The sequence below is a fragment of the Serinus canaria genome, chromosome Z (assembly GCF_022539315.1).
Source record: "Serinus canaria isolate serCan28SL12 chromosome Z, serCan2020, whole genome shotgun sequence".
NCBI lineage: Eukaryota > Metazoa > Chordata > Aves > Passeriformes > Fringillidae > Serinus > Serinus canaria.
In genome coordinates this window covers 54,525,088-54,547,466 of record NC_066343.1, presented here as the reverse complement: position 1 = coordinate 54,547,466, position 22,379 = coordinate 54,525,088, and the positions used below count along the sequence as shown (strand labels likewise).

The window sequence follows — 22,379 nt, the reverse complement described above, 5'->3', positions numbered from 1 at the left end:
AAATTCAAAATTTTGAGTTATGGTCAAAGAATTCCAGCTCTTTGCAGCATAAAGGGAGAGGGGTTTTGAAGGTTGGAAGAAAATGCTCTCTCATAAGGAACATTTCTTTGTGTCGTTGATGCTTTGTTTCTCTTTAGGTGCTTGCCCTGCCCAGTGTGGCGGCACATTTCAGTGTGTTGGCTGTTAACACAAAAGGTGATGGATGCAAGAGTCATGATTATGAGCTGTAAACCACCTTTGTAACTCAAGCAGTGCTATGTGAGCTAGTAACTGTGACCCTAAGCTCAGGCAATTGTAGTGGTCCTGTTGTTTAAAAATGTTGGCATAAGGTCCTGACATACAATTCCTAGGTATTTGCTTGTCCAATTTTTTTTTTAACTGAATATGACTGAAGTCAAATGGTAAGGCCTGGGTACCTTATTCTATCAATTAGGGTCCTGATGATAAATGGGTAGTGTTGTTTTGAGGTAGTGATGCTTTAGTGGCCTATTCTGATAAGTTTCTGGGCACCATGTTAAATTGTCTGCAGTATGGGCTTCTGTATACGGATTTCAGGAGCTTTGTGTCATCTGGATGATATGGGCTTTCCTCTCTTAAGATTTTTGAGCAGGGGTTGAAGTGAGCAGGTTCATACTTACCTGGAAGGCAAACAGCCTGACTCATGAATGAGCTTGCAGTTGATAGCAAAAGAGCTTTCAGCTTCTCTGCTCTTTCAGGCAGGCTGCTAGGATAGGAACTATTGGGGAATTAATTTTTCATGAGGCAAGAGAGAGAGAGAGACAGGGAGATCTTCCCCAAAAAGGGTTGACTCTGGTTGCATAAATACAGTGTTTCAAAACAATAAAAGCGGGATCAAATAATTTAATGAAAAAGTTGAGTCTTAATATTTAAAGATGATTTGTGAGACTTTTATGTTTGCACTTCACAGCTACAAGATAGAATACTGATCTTCAGTTTTCACCATGTTTGGACCATGGCTTGGCAATGGTCATTTGTTCTATGTTCTTTGCTAGCTAAAATTTATTTCTGGTCTCTGAATATGTAGAGGTAAACCATTGGCACTACTTAAGCCTGTATGATAGTGAAACAAACATGAGGTCATGTTAGTAGACCTGCACACTTGATCAATATAATTTTTCTATTCTTAAAATTCTTTTCTTGACTGTAATGTGAAGTTAAAAAAAGCTCTCAAAGTGTACTGTACTTTTTGGTTGGTGGAATCCCTAACAGTAAAGCTTGGTCTGTTCAGAGAGTTGATCTTTGTATGCCTGATGGCATATCTCAAAATACTGGCTGAGCGGTTTCTTAATAAATGAAGCTCTAAATGTTGTGGCCTTTAAACTGCTGTGAACCTAGGAGGGAGACTGCCCATGGAATTTGCTGTCTAAATGGCAGGCTGTCTTCAGCTGTCTTGGAATATGAAAGTGCAACAGTTCTTCTTCCCTAGTAGAACTTCAGGGGAACTCTCTAAAAATTGGTAAGAGTAAAGTTTAAGAAACATTTTTTTTTTCCTAAAACCTTGCAAATTTCTTCTGACTTGGATTTAGGACTTTGACAATGAAAGTAAGAAAGACATGCCTTCAAGATATGGGAAAAGAGCCTTGTTGAATTTTAAGGGTCTTTTTTTCATGTACCAAACCCCCTCATTATATTTGGTACTGTACTTAAGGATTATCTTCTACTTACTATGATCTGAATTTTCCCTTACATAATGTTCTGAAGACTCTTAGTGAGATGTTGAGGTAGGACCTGATAGCAATACTGCTGTCTCCCTTCTGTTTGCACTACATGTTTTTTTTTTGGGGAGGAATGCAGAGAGGTACTGCTAAGTTCTGGTGGAACAGAGTCTACTGTAATCCATAGCCTGGGGATGAATATGTGCCTCCTTGAGCTGCCTTTTTGACACATCATACAATGCAGCATTTATCCTGATGTGAAATACTGGCTTAAAATGAGAGTAGGAAATGAGTGGGTAAGCTGAGCATTTTATCCTTTGTTTCTTTCATTCCTTCAAATCGGTATATCTTGGGGGGATGCAGCTGTCCAGTCAGTGTACTGCCTGGGCTTGGTTTTGCTGCTTTGCTGTGAGACAGTTAAAAGGGAGGGAAAGGTCTGCCTTTATCTATTAACCTCAGTTGTGGTAAGTGACTTAGTGAACATGTATAGGCTCAGCGACTGGTAAGGTCCAATAAACTCATGTCCAATTGCCTGTTTTTCTTTACTCTTTCATCTGGTCTGGAGAAGCTGGAATCCTTTCCTTTTCTGGAGTCAGATGGCTTTACAAGATGGAACCAGAGGGAAGAACTTGCTGTTGTTTGGCCAGTTGTCTTTTAGATAGAGGCAGAGGAGAATTTTATTGACTGAGATAGTCTTAAGACCCTTAAGCTCTGAGTTTAAGAAAGGTTATAGTGCTGAATTTAATGCAGACATTTTGCTGATCAGGCACTTTGAGATTTTTCTGTCCACATCAACACTTTTGCAATTGGACTGTTGGCTGTCTTAGAGGACCATTGTCTTAGTAGTGATGCTAACTACACGTACTGCTGTAGTGAGGACATACATCCCTCTGTTGGCTGGGAGGGACTGCAGCCTCAAAGGTTGAACATCTCAGGGTATCTTTCAGCAGTGTGTTCCTGAATATTTCCAGAACCTTAACTAAATGAGGAGAATGAGACAGAAATCTGAGATCAGATTTCTGTTTTATGCTTAATTCTAAAGGTAAGTGATTTACAGGCAGTGCATAATGAGCTGCATACCTGGAGGTCATTGTTCCGGAGATAAAACACCCGGCGGTGCCAGTCATCTTATGAGAGCAGTAAAGAGAAGCATATCTGCAATACAAACTAGAGAACAATGAGGACTCAAATGGTAATATGAAAGTATGAAAAAATTATTAAACATTAGGAGGTTTGCATTGCTTCATTCTTGATTCTTCTTTGCCTAACAGTGGCCTTGAGCTGCTTCCTTTCTTGTACTTAGACTTGTAAATTAATTTAACTTCTGCAGTTAGGGGAAGTAGCTTCCAGTGTGGCAACATAGTGGCTACTAGTGAAGAAATGTGCCAAAGAACATGGATGTAATAGTGAGTCCTGACTGAAGCTGAGATGCCTGTAAAGGGAGACAGATGAGCTTGAGTCAGGCAAGCAGGTAAAGGATGCTCTTCTTTCTGATTCCTCTTTTCTTCCTCCAGGCACCTGGGAAGTTTTTCCCCTGCCTGCCACTTTGGGGAAGGTATGAGTATGGAAAATTTGAACCAGCAGACTGAGCTAAGATTTTAGGGATTTATAAAGATTACTATTTTTGTGAAATGCTGTTACAGAGAAAATATATATGTTAGTTTTGGTTTGCTGCTTGGGTCAGGATTTCTAACAGCACTGTATTTCTTAAGGAGGCTATAGTGTGTATTTGAAACTACAGCATGGTAGTAGTCTGAAATAGATTTACAGTCCTTCACATTCTTCAGCAGTTATTCATGGAGAGTCCATTGTTTCATGTTATTCTTGTGTGACCTCCTGGTATGCTGGCAGTGTAAGAGGTGAGACTGTAGGAAAGATAATTTAATTGATAGTCTTTATATGGGGCGTGAACAAATGTGGTGCAGCACCCTAAATCTTGTTGCATGCATATAGTTCAGCACCTTTGCATCTGCAAAAATAGATGAAGCAGTAGTATTACGAGGGAGAGAACAGCTTGGGAATCTAAGTTAACAGCCAAAACATAAAGGATAATTTAGAGTGATTGCATTTCTTATTAAACAGATATGCTATTTGCTCTAGTTCCTACATGATGTTATAAATAAGAGCAAGCATGTATATATTTTCTATCCATTTTCTTTGTTGGAAGGTTACTGATTTCATTGTCTTTGGACAGCTCAGTATTTACTTGTTAGAGGAATGAATTCTGGATCCTATGTTCCCTGGATTGGAAAGGGCTGTGGAGGCAGTAGTCCTAATTGAGATCTGGATACCTTGGTTTGTGTTACATTTGGGATTCAGAGAAAGGGCTTTGAAGTGTTTGATATTGACCTTCCTGGGGAGGAATGTGCTGCAGAAATGTTGCATAGCATTACTCCCTCCTGAGTGACTTTGATAAGGTACGCTGGTGATTGATTTGATGCTTGTAGTCTTCACAAAGCCAAATGTTAAAGCTATATTCTTTGAAATCAATTAGATACTTAAACATTATCATCGTTATCATCATCATCGTGCAAAATATGGTCTGTCTTTTCCAGATAGGTAAGAAAACATCCAAATGCTAGCCAGAGGAAGCTTAGTGATTGCTGAAGTTCGAATCTCAAAGCTGTGTGGCGTAGCTTTGAGATTCAAAGTTGCTTGTCCTCTTGTCCATAAACTACTTATTGTTATCAATAATTTTTTGTAGTTGCTATGAAAATAAAGATGAGGTGGCTAAGAAACCAGTTTTTGTATCCCAGTTGCTGTGCTTTACCTGTGTTTTTATGCTAAATTCCAAGTGGAGTATGCATCACTCATGGTTTAACCCCAGCTGATCACTGAGTACCACACAGCTGCTCACTCACTTCACACTTTCCCACTGGGACTGGGGGGAGAATTGGAGAAAAGTAAAACACATGTGTTGAGGTAAGAATGGTTTAATAATTGAAATAAAGTAAAATATAATAATAATAACCTTAATATTAGCTTAAGATGATTTAATGTTTTTCTTTTTTGTGAAATAGTTTGTTAAATTACTTTTAAATTTAGTATTAAGGATGTCCAGTTAATACAGCTTTAATACTAAATTTAAAAGTTATTTAATAAAAGACGTCCAGTTAATACAGCAGTTGAACATCACTGAAAAACTGGGTTAACTCCCACAGTGTTATGTAGTCACATAAGTCATAAATTTCAAAGCTTTTAGCACAGCATGTTTTTCCTAGTGGAATCTCGTTAGTATGGCTTAGCAAGATTGTTTTATTTGAATTTCAGGCTATGTTTTAGTGAATTACTGCTATCTATCAGAATCAAAGAAACCAACTAAAATGAAGTGAAACTGTACTGTAGGTGATAAAGATATATCTAAAGGAGATTCTGTTTCTATGTATAGAAGTGATCCTGATATCTGGTTGGATTATTCCAAATTGCTTCTAGTGCTTGAGAGAGCCTGAAAAATTAGACTGTAGTTTAAGAAAGAAGTTGTCTTGGACCTTCTTTGTTTGTATGACATGTTTTGTGACAACATGTCAACTGTTTAAATGAAAAAATGGTTGGTTTCCAGACAACTTTAATTCTGTATCTCAGGATTTTATTAGCCTTTTCATCCTTTGTGCTGGCTTTCAGTACTTGAAAATAAGAGCACAGATTTGAAAAATGAACATTTTATGTATTTTAGAAACTTTGGGTTTCTAAACAGACAAGTTTCTAAAACCCAGACAAGGCAGTATCTTTGCCCTCTAATAAATATAGTTTGTTTTTCAGACTTTGAAATAGTAAAATTGCTTCTGTATTATGAAGCCACTAGTCTGGAATTGCTCTGGTTGATAATCTCTGTAACTGTACACAGATTAAAGGATTATGTGTGATTTAAATTTTTTGTCATTGATGTTGACAACTTACTTTGTTTTATGAAAGATGTGGGGATTCATTATTTCGAATAAGAAGATGAAATCCTGAGAGTACAGGATGAGGTGTGGTGCTTGAAATGAATGTGCGCAAAACTGATTTACAAGTCTATTAAAAGTGCAGCTGCCTTACCAGCAAGAGATATCGAGTAGTCCTTGGTATCAGAAGGTGGTTGCTGTCCCTCTTTTGACAGTGATCCTTCTTTGCTAGTGGAAAGTGCAAAGAAAGTTGAACTAAGATCTTAACACAGTGTGAAACATCATGGGTAGGATTGTACTTTATTTTTTATTAAATCAGATTATTTTAGGAAAATATTGTTATAAGACCCTTCTTGTTCAGAGGTTATAACCGTCTTGCAGATACTGTAATGCTTCTGGGCTAAGTCCTTCAATGTAGACATTGAAACAAAACTTTCATTTAATTACTTACGAGATTCATGGTGATACCAATCAACTGCTATAATTTAGTGTACGACTAATCCTTGTAATTTAGAGAGTTTTAAGTCATTCTGAACTTCAAAAGACCCATGTGTAAATTTCTGAGGTGATATGATCTATAAATAAATCTCTAAATGCCATACATCTTCTTTTGCTGTTAAGTTTAGATTTTCTGTATGAGGGTGAATAAACCATAGCAACTTTAAACAGTTTGTAAAGAATGCAGTTGTTGTTTAGATTTGGACACTTTTTAACATGTCTATTTTGTGGTTCCCTACACATATATACTAATGTCTGTTCTTTCAGATAAAATGTATGATACATTCTGCTATCATTTCTTTGCCTAACGGGACTTAATATAGGATAAAAAAATCTTTTAGATTTTTTAAAATCTAAGTAGAGTTCTTTCCTTTTCTCAGCCATCAATAAAATTGTTCTAAATAGCTGCTTGTTTAACTGGAAAAGCCTGGATAAAAAAGACAGAGCAAATAAGGGTAAATCTACTTAATAAGTGTAGGTTTTACAATGGGGCTCTTTAGAATGCATGCACAGTTACTTGCTTAGATTACACAAAGAATTAAATAGAAGGGTGGAGTATTTAAAATGATCCAGTGTCACCTGTCTGGTTACATTCTCACATGGTCTTCATGGTTTTTCCTAATTGCAGTACTATTTAAAGTCATCAGGCTAAAAAAGAATAAAAATCTTTCTTAGGCCAAGTAGTGTTAATAATCCCTCCTGGTAATGATAGACCTGGGTAAATTGTCTGAGACTGACAAATGGCAGCTTAGAGATGATTTGAAATACAGTGGAAGCACTTAAAATTACAAACATGGTTCTTGAGTATTGTCCTTAACGACAAATCTCTGCCAAATGCAAATTATTTTGCGCATCCTTGTGCCCAGATATTCTTACCCTTCTGTTATTTTTTCTGCTAATTTTGCTAGTGAGGCTAAAGGAGAAGCATCCCAGTCTCTGAATTCTGTGTTAGATGATGAGGGCAAAACTATAAAGCTATCCAATAAATGCCTTATTCTAGTTCACTTTCATATGAGTTCAGGAAAAGGGTTTTTCATGGTAGCTATTGTTTGGTAACGGCGTGTGCTGCCTTTCTCAGCACTGAACGGGAAAGAAAGAGATCAAAAAGCCCTTGTCTGCAAGGTCTCTTGTGGCAAGGCTGCATTATTTAAAAACTTAGGAGCGTGTTAAAGGCAAACTCAGGAAAAACCTGCATTTTCTGGATGTGCTTCTGCTGCTAGTTAAGCTTAATTAAAAAATACAAGAAGATACACCTACCGGTAATTATTACTAATTTGTGTTCAAGTTCACACATGCACATCAGTGGTGCATTGATCAAGTAAAACGTTTCTTTTCTCAATCAGACTGTAAATTAACAATGCAATCCTTTCACATAAATAATCTTGCTTTCATCTTGCATTGATTTATGGATCAACTTCAGCTCCATTACATGCTGAGAACCTTTTACTCCAAGCTTATTTCATCATGGGTTTCTCTCTTTTGTCTTGTACCTGCTTGGCATAAATGTGTTGTGTTTTCCTTTTATATGTTATTCCTAATGAAACTGATGTAGAAGATGTTGAATTTGAGGATTTATGTGGCAAAATGGATTATTTAATATTTTAGTGGTCTAAATAAAGAATAATAAATTGAAAATAATTTTTTATTTATTATGTATGAAGATTATATCACCCATTTTTATGATTTACTTGTGAATTGCTGTGGCTGGAATGCCCTGTTATACGTAACATTGCTTACTAGTTCTTAACACAATTCTTACTAGAAAGCTGCATTTCAAATGTGTTTTCCATTAGTCAGAGGAGTAAGTTAATGAATAGGAATTTTGTAAGTTGCTAAGAAGGTCCCTCAAAAGCTGCCTTATGGTCAAGAAGCTCTTGCTGTGCTTGAAACAATGGTTTTCCAGAGTGGTTTGTTATAGGGAGCTGGCCAGTGGAACCCGGAATGTTTCAGCTTGCATTTTTATTTTTAATTTTGCTGTAACTGAGGGAAAAGTGAAACCTAATTGAGCATGGATGGAGCAGATAGACTTGAATAAACAATTAGTTTTCTGAGGCTTCCAGTGTGATAGAATAAATGAAACCTTTATAGGTAGTCTAGGAGCTCATTGGTGAATGTGAATGGAAATAGATTTTATAAAGAAGTAAACTGCTCTTGCTTCATTAGTATTCACGGTATAACAAAAAAACCCACAACACACCACCTCTTTCCAGAGTACATATATTCTCCTCTGGATTATTTTTTTCCATGAGACAAATGATGATGGTGCCAACAGCTGATGAAGATGAATAGGCTTATTCCTTATGTATTTAAATTTTTTTGTCAATTGCAGGTGACTTTGAAGGTTAGTTTTACTAAATTTCCATCCTGCTAGTTAAAGAGCCAGAAAAAAAAATCTTTCTTAAAAGTCTACATAAGAGCAAAGTATAGGAGGGGTTTGAAAAAGGTGTGGATATGGATGCCTTCACATGCACAGAGTATAAATACTTATTTCCATGAATTTGTCATGGATTTCTTGACCCGTAAAAAGGATTATTAAAATAATTAAGGGTGAAAATGCTGCCTGTAATGTCTAAAATATCAAAGTTCTTTTCAGTTTGCTGTGTAGCTAATTCCTGCTTTCATTGAGAAATTAAGGAAATATTCAGTGTGGCTAGTTTAATATCTTTATGTAGAGCAGAGAGTAGTGCATAGCTAATGCTACTAATGGCTCTGCATATGATAATAAAAAAATGAATACAACCATAGAAAACTGAAGAACAAAAAGCTGCCAAAGAGGTGGCTTTATCCAAAAATAGTAGTACTTTGTCACAGTGTTAATAACTTTTGTTTAAATTTGATGGGTCCTAATGTTTAACTGAAAACTCAGTAGTCTTCTCTCTGACTTTTTAAAGTAGATAAACCAGTGAAAACAAAACAACCCTCTGAAGTCTTTGTGTAGTGTTAGGAAGATGTGATTTTTGCAACTGGCTGTTCCCTGCCCTGCCAAGCAGTTTCTTTGTGGGGTGCAGTGGGGGCCAGCTGCTGCTGCTCCTCAGTGTCTGTGGGCTCGCTGGAAGGGTCAGGACTGCTGTGTTGACGCCTGCTCTGTAAACCTCCAGTGCCTTGTGCCTGAAACTGTGTGTGTGGGGGGGATGTGTGTGGTTTTTCTTCTGCTGCAGGTTTCCAGCTCTTGTCCCTTTGCCCCGGGCTGCAGGAGCCACCATGTTTGTGGTTGGGTTGTGTCCTTGATTTCCCCCAGACTGAATCAGGAGTGCTTCTGCCAGCTTTCTCTTGCTGGGTCCTGCCTACTCTCTGGGTCTTTTACAACAGGCAGATGTGGCAGCAGTGATGGCAGATTTCAACACCATGAAATGCTTTTTCCTGACAAGATGGCCATCAGGACAGGGGCAGGAAGGGAGTATCCTTCCTGCTGCATAGCAGTGGCACACTCTGCTGCACATCTGGGCAGCTAAGGGTAGATTTGCTTTTTTTGTCTTTGTCAGATCCCTTTTAAAAACTGTGGAAACAAAGGTTAAACATGAGCATGTTTCCTGATGCCCAGGCTGTGCTTAGAGGAGCTATACCACTGCAAAAAGTGGGACTTTCTTTTTCTAGATGATACCTTTGCAGCAGAGCTGAGCGGGTTTGGCAGATGCCTGGGACACTGCTCTCTGTTTTCATGCCTTTTTTTTTTGTTAACTTCTCAAACAGACTTCCTCACAGACTCTGCTGTGTTGGATCTGGTCCCTCTGTGTCCTTCCGAGTAGGACTGACCTGTTGAGCTGCTGTAGCCTTATCCTGGCTAGCATTCTGTTTGTGATGCTTTGACTTAACTTTTTTTAGAGCGCTGACAGTTTTTCCTAGTTTGGAAATGATGGTTTTTTGTAAGAAGCAAAAGGCCTTAGCACATCATGTGCATTCCTGAGAAAATACCTGTATGACTGTCAGAATAAAATAAAAAAAAGAGTTGATGTTACCCGTAAGTAAAGTGCTCTATGTGATCTCTTTTAACTATGGGTTGAATTATATTTTTTTACAACTGTGTTCTGGTTTCTGCTTTTGTTTTTAGGGCCTTATATGAGGTGTGCCAAATCTGTTATTTCTTAATCTTTTGGTGTTTGTTAAAGCTGGGTGTGTATTCAGGGAGACTGAGGGCAGGCTGAATTATTGGAGGCAGTGCTTTCAATACAAATACTGTTGCTTCCTTTGTTTCCTGGAAAGGGAGCAGTCTATCTCTGAGTCTGTGTGTACAGATGCAGCACACAGGAGGCTTTCAAGAACTGAAGGACTCTGTCATATTGTAACAAAACTGTTCCATCTTAACAAGGGTAAAGTAATAATTGGCTCAGACAGCAGTGTGCATGCATATTTATAGGCTACTTTTTGGCCTTGCAGAATACTGTGCTTCATTTTCTGTGCAATCATGTGTAAATACGTTTCTGAAAGAGGATTGGATGCAACCTGATTATTTTTTAACATAGCCATAGCTGATACTCAGATTTGTCTTGAGTTGTATTTATTGGCTTTTAATTGACTAGGCATCAGATTTGTTTTTCAAGAAAAATGCAATTGTTTTAAATGCAGATTTGCGTTTCTAGAATGAGTGGGTGGGTAGCAAGATAATGTGGTTATGTCTCTGTTGATCCTTAGCAGAATTCTTAAAATGTTTCTTTACTACTTAGGATATAATAGCTAAGATGCCATAGGAAGACACATGGCTTTTTTTGCTGCTGCTCTTTATGCAACATCATGTGTTCAACATAATAAACTGGACAATTTTGAATAGTGATTTTAGTTTTAAGTGTGTTTCTGCATATATGTGGGATGTAAAATCAGTAAGTGCAATGGTTAGAAGTAATGCTTTGTGAATTGCTGAGTTTTACTGTGGGTTTCTTTTTACCTTGGTAAGGACATCCTTGCAGTGCCAGTTGCACGTTACATTCATGTGTAAATCAAGTGTTGCTATATGAATGATAAGCAATTTTCCCTCTAAACAAGACCTTTTCTGTCTCTAATCCTTTTAGATCCACAGTGAGCCTAGGATCTTACTTTCTGTCCCTGCCATAGCTGACAGACTGGTGTCACTGTCCTAACAAGGAAACTGGGGGTCATGGGGGGAAGTGAGATAATCCAAGGCTTGAAGTTTAGACTAGAATGACAGATGCCACTAGGCTGTAGAAATAGTGAGGTCTTTTAGCCTAAACTGAACAAGACCTTTCCCATGGAGAGACAATGCTGAATTTAAGATACATGGGATAAATAGTGATCTTTCTTCTTGATCTATGGTGGTAGAAAAAATACCTGCTTGGTTTTGTGGAATTGCGGGGAAACGGGGCAAGAATTGGAATCTTTTCTTGTCCATTGAAATCCTTGTGGCCTGTTGAGTCTTTCTTTGTATCCTCTCTTAACCTTCATTATCCATGTCTTCTTGGAAGTGGTGCTAGTTTTTGGAGAAGTTTTCTTTTATCTTTGTGCAGTAAGTTATTTGTGGTTCTTTGTTCTGCAGAGGTTGCTCTGAGAACTGTGAATATTCAGAATAGTTGCAAAGTTCTGCTAACCTTACTCAAAACTAAGGTGGATTAATATTCCTTGTGGGTAAAGGGAATGTGGAGTATTTCAACCATCCGCTGTTTAAAAGGAACTGTTGATAGTCTCGTTCCATTGATGTATTTGTACAGGTTTGTGGCGCTTCACAGGCAACCCTAGATTTGTCAGATTGTACTCACAAGCAGAATTCTTCTGCAGCTGATGATGATGTGACCAAAAGCAGTGGATTCCTGTGTACTGCAGACATGAGTCACTGCAGGACTTCCATGGAAATTTGGTTGCACTTCTGCTTGTGATGATGCTTAAGACAGACTTCCTCTTCAAGTCTAACATGATTCCGCTGGGTTCTTGTCAAGCATCTGGAGTAACTAAATTGCACTATTCTCTTAATTTATAAAAGTGTATTTTTAAATGAATTCTAAGATGCTTTTGGAAAGTATGATCCTATCTGTTAATAAGATTATATTCACTGTTGCTCTCTATGTCAGTGCAGCTAATCAAAACTCGTGTATCTGTGCCAAATGTAATTAGACTTAGAGAGAGTATTTAAATGATAAGAATATACCTCTCCCTCTCCCCTATGCCCAGCTGAAATAAGTTTGTATAGCCTGCATTAAAAAAAAAAAAAAGTGCCTTACTGGGCTATTGAGTTCCAGCAACTGTGCTTAAAGTGCTTGCAAAGAAGCAAGACAGAGAGGCATCATGCTGAGAGGAACCCAGTGTAAATAACATGAAGAAACAGACTGATTTATATCAAAGCAGACTACTAGGAGCATAAAGGGTTAATCATTGTTGAACTAGAGGTGGGTCTTAGCATGCTTGCTTCTGGCATAGCTCGTGTTTGAAGATGTAAGAGACAGAAGGGATTTGTAAGGTTTATGAAGCCATATTCCTGTTAAGCATTTAACTTCACAATGAGAATTTTTTAGTGAATTAATCTCTCTTCAACATCAGCTAAGCTTCTATACATTTACCTGCATAGGACTGGAGCCTGCTACTTTCTCACTTCTTTAAACATCTGTGATTTGGCATATTTCTTGACCATGTACTTATTAAAGTAGTTTTCTTTGGGGACTTTGGGTTAATAATGAAAAAAACCCCTAAACAGTAAAACTACATTGGGTATTTTCTGCCTTTGATACACTACATGTGAGAGTGCATCTCTTTTTTTGGATTGTTGCTTGTCTGGGGGAGATATAAAATGGGTGACAGTGCGCAGCCCTTCTGTGGAAACCTTAGGACTGAATATTCATACAGAGCGTGACCTGAGGTAGGAAAAAATTGTGCTGCATTCAGGAGGAAGAAATGGAATTGCTTAATAGAACACCTTTGTTCATACTTTTGAGACTGAATACTTGACCAGAAATACTGCCTGTGGAGCATTTGAGGGAGGGTGGGAGGGAAGTAGTTTGGACAGTGAAACCGTAGCGAATGTTGATAAAAAAGTGGAGCTGGTTGGACAAGTTCAGTTCTCATTTCAATTTAATTTTTGTTGGAAAAAGACACTCCATGTTGCAATACATTTCAGCAGCCCAGAACAGCTTATTTTCCTTATCCTGGTTTATCAGTATGATTGTATTCTCTTAGCTTCATTTACCTGGTACCATGAATTTCTGAAATGCATTTTCTTTCTGACTGCCTCACTCCTCATTATGTACTTGGCCCAAATTGTGCTCCTGAACACTGATGCAAGGTCTTATTTTGAATCACTTGTCATGTCCTTAATTTTCATAAGGACGTGTGGGCTGATGTACTTGATGTGACTATTTGATGATATAATTATAAAGCAGAGAATTCATTCTAGTTTTAGAATAAATACATGATGGTAGATGGGTGGATTTAATGCTACTGAGGTTTTAAAAAATATTAGTATAATCCTTTCTGAGCAGGTGAGCTGTTAAAATCCCATAGTACAGTATGGGAATAATTTTCTTCAGAGGACTGTATCTGATTCTATTCACACAGAAAAATATTAGCTTGAAAATACAGAAAAAAAATATTTGAGAAGAAATTGATTCCTGTATAACTGGAGGAGACTTTTGCTCAAAATTCCATCCCTGTTTCTACAGGATCTCTAAATCTATGTGTAGAAGTCTATGGTAAGGATATTTTGATATCTCTAATAATACACTCTGTTCCTTTGTGTAAGGTTCATAGGTATGAGGGGAGCAAGTAGTGTTTTGTGAAAGTCATTGGCTCCTAAATTTTACAGTGCTTTTGTAGAAATTCATTGTAGCTATGACATAAGCAGGCAGATTTTTTTCATAAAATGTATGGAAAAATGCATTGGAAGAAGTAAATATTGTAGAACAGTATGTTCGTCTTAGGTTGGTGTTTGCTGTGTGTTTTCTGTCTTCAAAGTGCCTTTATTGAAAGAGTATTATTTAATGTTGGGAGTGGGAGGCTTTTAAATAAGTTAACTATCCATGCAGTGTGAATATTAAGAGGCAGAAACTGATGGCGAGATGTGCACTGATTAAAAATCCCTTTCTAAGCAGCCTGTATAAACTCTAAGGCTAACTTAACCCCCCTTGTACTTTAAATACAGGGAACTCAAATACATTTGTTTTCACAGTTTTAATTTTTTATTGTTCCCCTCTTTTTAGCTTAAAAAAACCTGCTCTCTGTTATCCCAGTGCTCCTGAGGTCACTAACATTTGTTTTCAAAGGGTGTTGAGAGAAGGGTATGGTGCAGCCTGAGTGCAGCAATAAGACAGTGAGCAGAGCATGAGATAGCCAGATACTCAAGATGTAACATGAATATGTGTCTGTTGGAAGCTTCCTGCAAGGATATAGCTATTGTATTCCCTGCAACTTGCGAATGTGACTGATAAAAAAGGGGAACCAGTCTAACCTTAGTTGTCCTGTTGTGTTTGCATGCCATGCAACATCAACACATGAACATATAGCTAGTAAGTATTAAGTAAATACCAATACAGTGATGCTTGTGGATGAGCAAAAGTGAGTACTGGGCAGAAGCAGATTAATTAAAATTATTTAAAATCTCTTTGGTAGAATTTCATCTGTCTTCTAGATAGCTGCTTTAATGTTGTCCTGTGGACAGCAATATTATAATCTGATAAGATTAGACACTGAAAGATTAGATTAGACACTGAAAGCCTGAACTTTCATGGTGTTCAGGTTTCCAGGAGGTCTTTCAAATAAGTATTAACAAGTTAGAATAGGTCTTGCTATTAGTTATTTGTTTAAATTCCATGTAATCTTCTTACTGAGTAGATTGACTGAAATAACCACTTTGTAGGATTTGAATATGTAACATGTTATGCATCTTCAGAACCAGTTTTGTGTTCCAAGGAAGTAGGATCTAATGTTTTCTGTTGGTTTCCTTGGACTTGAATGCTTGGCCTGTCAGGAAGGAAAGGCAGTTCCATTGAGGGCAGAGAGCCTCATCTGCTACAAATGCTTTTGCTTGAAATCAGGTCTAGATGGGGGCTGTAAACCCCTCTAGTTCTAGTACATGTTACTTTCTAGAGGCTGGCACAGGAAGGGATCTTGTGAGCCTGAATACTTTCTGCGGTCCGTTTTCTCTCGTATTTCCCAGGCATCCAGAGTTGTTTGTCAAGGCTGTTACAGGGTATAGCCTTGTCTACTCTTCCTGGTTTACAGCAATATCAGTTAGAATGTAAAGACTCCTGTCAAATACACATTTTACATATTCTCAGATTATTTTGGGCCTTTGGAAGCAAAAGTGAGTCTTTGGATAGCTTCCAGAAATGCTTTGTTGATATATGTGTAATTGTTTCTGTGAGGCAAGAGAAAATATGAAAATACTAAATCTTGTACTTCCGTGTTGTTTTTTTTTTTTTTAGTCTTGTATCTTAAAAATGTCTTTTGGTGTAATAAAGTCACTCAGCAAGAAGAGGGTATCTTTGTGAGAGAATGCTGGCAGGGCATTGCTATTAAGACTATGAGCTAATGGGGGCTAATATTTAAACTGTCATAGCTCTCAAACATCATATTTTCCTGCAGCTGGGATAGCCTCTTAATTTTGAGTTGAAGACTTAGATGGTATTGTGCTGGTCTGGACTATAGTGCTGTCTTAAAGTTTCTTCTGAAACCCAGAAAGCTGTGAAAAGGGAGCACAGCCTTAATTGGAAATAATGACTTTAAATCAGACTGCATGTTGTGTAATGCACAAGTCTGTTCATTGTGGGAGTGACTTGAACAATCGTAAAGTTTGACTATCTGGTTAAAAGGGGAAAAGATGAGAGAGTGGAAGATGCAAAATTCTGTTATGTTGGCTTAAGTGCTAATGTGTAGGGAGCTTAGTGCATGAATTGATTGTTTTTGTCCTTCTGTGGTTTAAATCTTGATCAACCTTAGCTCAGGAAAAAAAGATATTTAAAATGTGGCTGGTTACCTTGAAGTTTGAACCTGTTTCAAGGAAGAGCATGAATTTTTGCTGGGAACTCACCTAAAGCCTTGATGGGATTTTGTCATCTTCAGATGCGTGGACTAATTTGGAGTCTAGAAGTCTAAACAATCTCTGGGATCCATCAGTCAGTAAGCAGCTTGAGTATTTGCTTTTAGACTTACATGAAAGACTCTCAAAATGGTGGTTTTTTTAGAAGTTAGCTGTTGTCAGTTGCTTCCTTCTTAAAAGAGTAATTAGTATTTAATTTTTAAATTCATCTTGTGAGGTATCTTAGAAGTTGTAAATACAAATATTTGTGGCATGCCTGTGTTTGTGGAGGATGAATAGTTACAATGGTCAAGTAAATATTCTTTGTGACCCCAAAACCACTTAATTTAGGAAATAGCTAAAGGCATGTGTTGTGAGTTAATCAAATACTTCAGTGTCTGTTGTGAACATGAATAAGTCTTAATATACTGAAGAAGCAGATTAAGAAGTCAGTTGCATTTCTTGAGGAGTGTATGTACATTTCCAATGCACTGCAGATTTGATTAAAGAAACCTTTAAAACAAACCCCAGAACAATAACTAACCTGAAATACAAAGTAAATAGGGAACTAAGCATGGGATTCAAGATGCTTTGTAGGGAAGACAATACATTGCTGTGGGATTTACTGTAAGCAAAAATGGGCTTTGCTGTGCAGCTTCGTCAGTGTTTCTTGTGACCTTGACTCATTCCTTTCAGTGGACAAAAAGGATGAAAGAGCCAAGTATGCAGGTGATGCACAGATTCTCTGTCTGACAAGTCTCAGTACATTAACTGTAAAAATATAACACTCAGACATGCTTGGCTTCCTAAAAAATTGTAGTGAGAATTAAGGTTTAAATGTTACAGAAAAAAAATTTGTGTTGTTTTTCAAAATGATGACACCATGCCACTGCAGCACTTACGGGAGAAGGATGTTCGTAAACTTTATATACTTTGTATTCCTGCATATCCTCCTTTTTCGTACTTTCTTGGTATTTGCTCACATGCATTTGTCTTGTTTTAGTGGATGTAATCAAATGGTGAGACATTAGACGTATTGTCAAGACCAGGCAGCTAAAATGTTTTGTGGCTATGATGACAGGAACCCAGTCTGAAGAATGAGGATCTGTATTTCCGTTTAACTTCAAAGTCAGCGTAAATGAATGTGCCTTTTATAAACAGGATAATTTAATTTTTTTTCCTCACTGGCGTTGATAAATCTTTTTGTTATTATTTCCCTGGACTGGGCAGTGGTTTACAGTTTGTTGGTGGTGCAGTGCCATCTAGTGACTGCTGACATGGGCGGGGGAAAACTTGTCGAAGAAAAACCTGTGAAGAGCCAGTCAGTGTCACAGAGGGAACCTCTGTGCACAGTGCTCTTTGCGTGAGAGTGGTTGAAGGTGGAGTTAACTGTTCAAGAGAAGGATGGCTTTCTTACACAGCCAGACACAAATCTGACACTTGAAAAAGTTCTCTTTTCAGTTAACAAATTATTTACCATAAGATGTTGGGATCTTTTTTCCCCAAATGATGTCATAATCTTTTGTTGAAGGTAACGTACATTTTTCTTTCAATGAAGATAAGCATTTAAACAGTATAGGTATGTATTTTTTTCTGTTTCTTTGCAGCTTGATCACATATTGTCACCTCCACCTATGCCTTTCCGAAAATCCAGCAGTCCTGAAGTGTCTTCTGGCCTTGGAAAGTCTCCTAAATTTAAGAGGCAGTTGAGTGAAGATGGGAGACAGCTCAGGAGAGGAAGCCTTGGAGGAGCTCTGACTGGTGAGTTTGGGGTATGTGTAGTGTCACTTGGGCTAGCACAAGGAGCTGGTGGCACCTTGACACTTGGTGTTAGCCTTTTGGCTGAAATCTTTGGGGGATGTGTGAGCTCCACCTGGAGTTTCCATAAGTCTCTTCCATGTGGCTTCCCTGACTGTTAGTGAGATCAGTCATGTTTGACGTTCTGCCTCTAGGGCTGCTGATAGGTGGCCAAGCACAGCCTGGAAATTATCCCTGTCTTGATATTTGCATGACTGTGGCATTTATCTTGCTGATTCATGTGCATCCATCCATAGGATCACCTATATATTTTGTTTCCTCTAGTAGTTGAAGTGCATGGATGGTGCCTTTAGACTTGATTTCATTTAAGAAGATACAATTTGGCATCATTAATGTGGTAGAATACTCATAGAGGAGGAACAGCATTACCAGCTAGCCACAAGCTGAGGACTGCAGCTTCTCCTCCATGGAGCCATGAAGAGGTAGCAGGATGCTTAAGGAGGGCTTAGGTCCTCCCTGCCCTGGTGGCATCTTCTAGATACTAGGTGCTGGTATTGTAGCTGTGACTGGTACCCCTGTGGCAGTGATGGTCACTGAAGAGTGATTGCTTTTGATTATGGAGCAAATAAAATAGAAAAAAATAGGGACTTTGTGTATTTAAAAACAAATTAAATTCACTGGAATTTGAATCAAATATTTTACTAAATTGCATAATGAGTAATAGAGGAATTTGTTGTACTCAGTGAGAGGGTCAATAGATTTCAGCAAATTTACTGGAAGATAGAGTTTTCACAGAATAACAGAATATGCAGAGTTGGAAGGGACCCACAAGGATCATAAAGTCCAGCTTCTGGTCCTGCACAGCACCATTTCCAGGAGTCACCATGTGCCTGAGAGCATCACCCAAACACATCTTGAACTGTGTCAAGATTGGTGCTGTGATCACTTCTCTGGGGAGCCTGTTCCAGTGCCTGACCTCCCCTGGGTGAAAAACCTTTTCCTGATACCCAACCTAAACCTCCCCTGTTTTGGCTTCAGGCCGTTCCCTCAGGTCCTGTCACTGCTCACCGGAGATGAGAGATCCGTGCCTGCCCTTCCTCTTCCCCTCGTGAGGAAGTTGTTTTATCTGTCCAAGTGATGTTGATTGATACTGGAGTCAAGTACATGAAATTTAGGTTAGAAGAAGTTGAAATGGTGTTTACTTGAGAAAGTAAAAGCACCACTTCTTTCTCTAAATTCTGTGAATTGTTCAGAGTTGTTATCATCTGGGGATGAAAACTGGTTCCACAGTGGATAGAGCTGACTCTTCTGCAGTACATGTCTGAAAAGTACTTTTAGAGTATTTGCTTTTCTCATTTCTCTCTTACCTCTTTCCCGTGAAGAAGCTCCAAGAAGTTATAACAATACCTCTCTTTGTATTCACCACCTTAAAATCACTTATGTGGCTTCTGGTAAGTGACAAATAATTTTGTCTTAAGGAACTTAAAGAATTAAAAAAATTAAACTGTCTCACACTTTACATGAAGAAAAAACATATGCTACTACAGGAATTTCTTGTATCCTATCATCACATATTTGTTGCTCTGGTTATTAGTGTCACTAGGGTAAGATCTGTTATTTCCTTTGCAACTTCATTTTTATCATGAATTATGAAGCTTTCAGAAACAGTGTAAAAGTATTTGTGATCCATATGGGCTTTCATGAAAAATAAGTGACCTGCAGCAGACAAGTGTCAATTTTGGTAGCCATTTCATTAAGCTCTCTGGCAGCTCTGGAGTGTTACAGCTTTGAAAGCTTGGAGTGTAAACGAAACTACTGTTTTAGTGAGACTAGGAACTGCCAGCACAGTTATTTTTTTAGCAGGAGCTGGTGTGGTTCTTTAATTGTGTTTTTGTCTAATTTTAAAGTGGAATGGTGGTCTTTAAAAACTGATCTTTGCCATATAAGCCGTGCAGATAAAGAGGAAGAAGACAGCCTAATCAAAAAACAAACATAGCAATTGTGCTCGGCTGCCGTAGTCTCTAGTCTTTATCTCTATGCTTGAATTATTGCTTGAGGCCTTTGTAAAGGGAAATGGATATGCTTTTTGTCCGCATGCAATCTGTTGTGCAGGGTTTCATGTCAGGATTTGGGAATATAGAGTGCAATGATGTTAAACTGGTTTATTACCAATGCACTTTAAATGAACCTGAATACCCTAGGGCTTTGGTATCTTAAAATAATTTAAATATCTTAACAGCTTTCATGATACTGATTAAGTTAATCAAACTCCTTCTGATGACAGAAAGTTCTTTATATTCTTTAGGGATTTTTTAAAAACTGTTTTGAAGAAACCACTGCAGATAGAGAACTAATTCCTAGAGTTGTTTCAAATATTCAGTAATCTGAAGTTAATACAATGTTGCTTTGGTCATGTATTTATGTCTGTTTTTTAACATACTAAAGTTTTGGGGGTTTTTTTAAGATTTGTTTAATGTTTAAGAGTGGTTTGCCACTGTGGCTTGAACCTACAAGAATGACAGTATCATTAAAAAAAAAAAAAAAGTGGCGCACAATAAATGCTTCTTTTAAAATGGTGAGCTGACATGTGCTTGGTGAGGAATAACTTCTATGCTCACACATTTCCTCCCAAATTTCTATTTAAGTCTTAATGTTTTTGAAAAAATATTCCTGCTCCATAAAGGTGGAAAAAATATTTGGAGGCCTGTAATCTGACAAAGTGCTTGATATTTACCATCACTATTATTGGTTACTGTATCCCTTTATTCTTTCTTCTTTTTTGTTACTTTTAATATGCCTTTAAGTGCTAGTTTAACAGTGGGTATTAGTTCATTGGAAAATAGTTCCGAAAAATATCTTTGAAATTATTTTCAGTTCAGTCTCTGCCTCTGTAGTTAAAAAATGTGCAACTCCTAAAATACAGTAGGTGGGAGTAAGTGAAGCAAGAGACAAGACTCCTACCTTGCAAATTTGCAGAATATTGTTGTGCTGATGCGTGTTTCTTACTGTAGATCTTAGGAAGGTGAATTGCACTTTGTATTTTACTCTCCCTTTCCTTTGGCTGTTAAAAACAGTATTATTGAGCCATAGAACAAAAGCAGCATTAACAATGAAAACAAACAAAACAAAATTTATTTGTTCATATAAAACAAAATAGTTCAATTCCTGTAGGGCTGAATACTAACAGAGGTAAATATATAGGGATTTTACCTCTGGGAATAGATCCCAAATAAATGAACTTTGTAGGATGGAATAATGTTATGCGCAACATGCAAGAAGAAATAAAATCTATATTGTTGCAGTATATTGAATGAGACTTGCAAAACCTGAAAGATTACAGTTTCTGGGAAGCTGCTATACTGAATTAGCTAAGTAAATTACAAAACTCTTTATATATGAATACGAGAAAAATTGGGAATGATGTACTGGGTCACCAGTACATCATAATGCACTGATCATGATGATCAGGGAGAAGAGGGCTGGAAATCTGCGGAGGTAGGATAGAAACTGAAATTATTTTTGACACAGCTTCAGGGAAACTAGAGCCAAAATTGTTTCCCTGAGTTGTATAGTTTTTAGCAATCCAGCAACCACATGTTTTCAGTGACAAGCAAAGAATGTTTTTCAAAGTAGAAGTAAAATGAAATCAATGCTTTTGAGAATAAGTCTACTATTGCATTCTGTAGAAAATTGCTACACAGCCACGAATTAATGTTTGTCCAATAAAAGAAATGAGTAGTGGTTCCTGCAGACGCCATACTACTATATTTTGGAAAAACCCCTTCAAATATAATTGTTACAACATTATTGCTTTCCTTAATCTTCATTGCCAAGGAGGAAGACTTATGGAAAAACGGAGACTAAGCTTGGAATGAAAATAAAGTGTGGCCTGCTATTAGTCTAGCAGATCTCCCTTAGTAGTTGTTGTTGTGAAGTGCTAACAGTTTTGTTTAATAGAAAGACAAGATGAAAAATAGTATTTCATAACTGTGGTTACTAAACATAAGCATTCATGAGATAAAACAATCTCAGAGTAAAAGAACTTGAATGTAATTTATGACCAATTCATCTTTTAACTTGAAAAGTCATATTTTCTACAGGTTATAAAGTTTTGGATAACATGGTCACTTTACACTATAATCAGTATTTGCCTTTTCCTCTTCTGCTGTGTTCTGACTTCTCTCCTGCTTCAGATTCCCCCTTCCCTGCATGAACACATGCCCATAACCGTGCTTGCCACAGCCCTTGTCTGGGAAGTAAACTGTGTCTTTAAAAGTTTTGCTTGTGTCACAGAAAGAGTTAAACACAGTCCTTGCACAGGTTGTTGAACTGCAGGATAAGCCCTGTCACGAAGCTGAGCTGCAGCTGCTTGTTTCACAGCCCTAGGTCAGATAGAGAGGGAAAAGAGGATTGTCTCGGAGGGATACTGGTGTCCTCTGGATGCAGGGGCATTGGCGGTGTGCTGGACAGGGAAGGTAAGTGATTGAGAGGAAAATACGGTAGGTGAGATCAACTCTGTTATTCTTGGGACAGTAGACATGTTTAATACACATGTATTTAAATGCCTCTTTCTGTAGCCTTAGATTGCTTTCTTAAGGATTTCTAACGGTACACAGA

At 37.7% G+C, this 22,379-nt stretch overlaps 1 protein-coding gene across 1 annotated transcript in view; it reads left to right on the top strand.

Annotated features, from left to right (window-relative positions):
* MAST4 (microtubule associated serine/threonine kinase family member 4) overlaps positions 1 to 22,379 on the top strand; it is a 279,028-nt gene that overhangs the window by 45,072 nt on the left and 211,577 nt on the right. Inside the window, exon 2 of the mRNA XM_030236869.2 lies at positions 17,612 to 17,765. Coding sequence (XP_030092729.2) covers positions 17,612 to 17,765 — 154 coding nt within the window. The remainder of the gene's footprint in view (positions 1 to 17,611; positions 17,766 to 22,379) is intronic.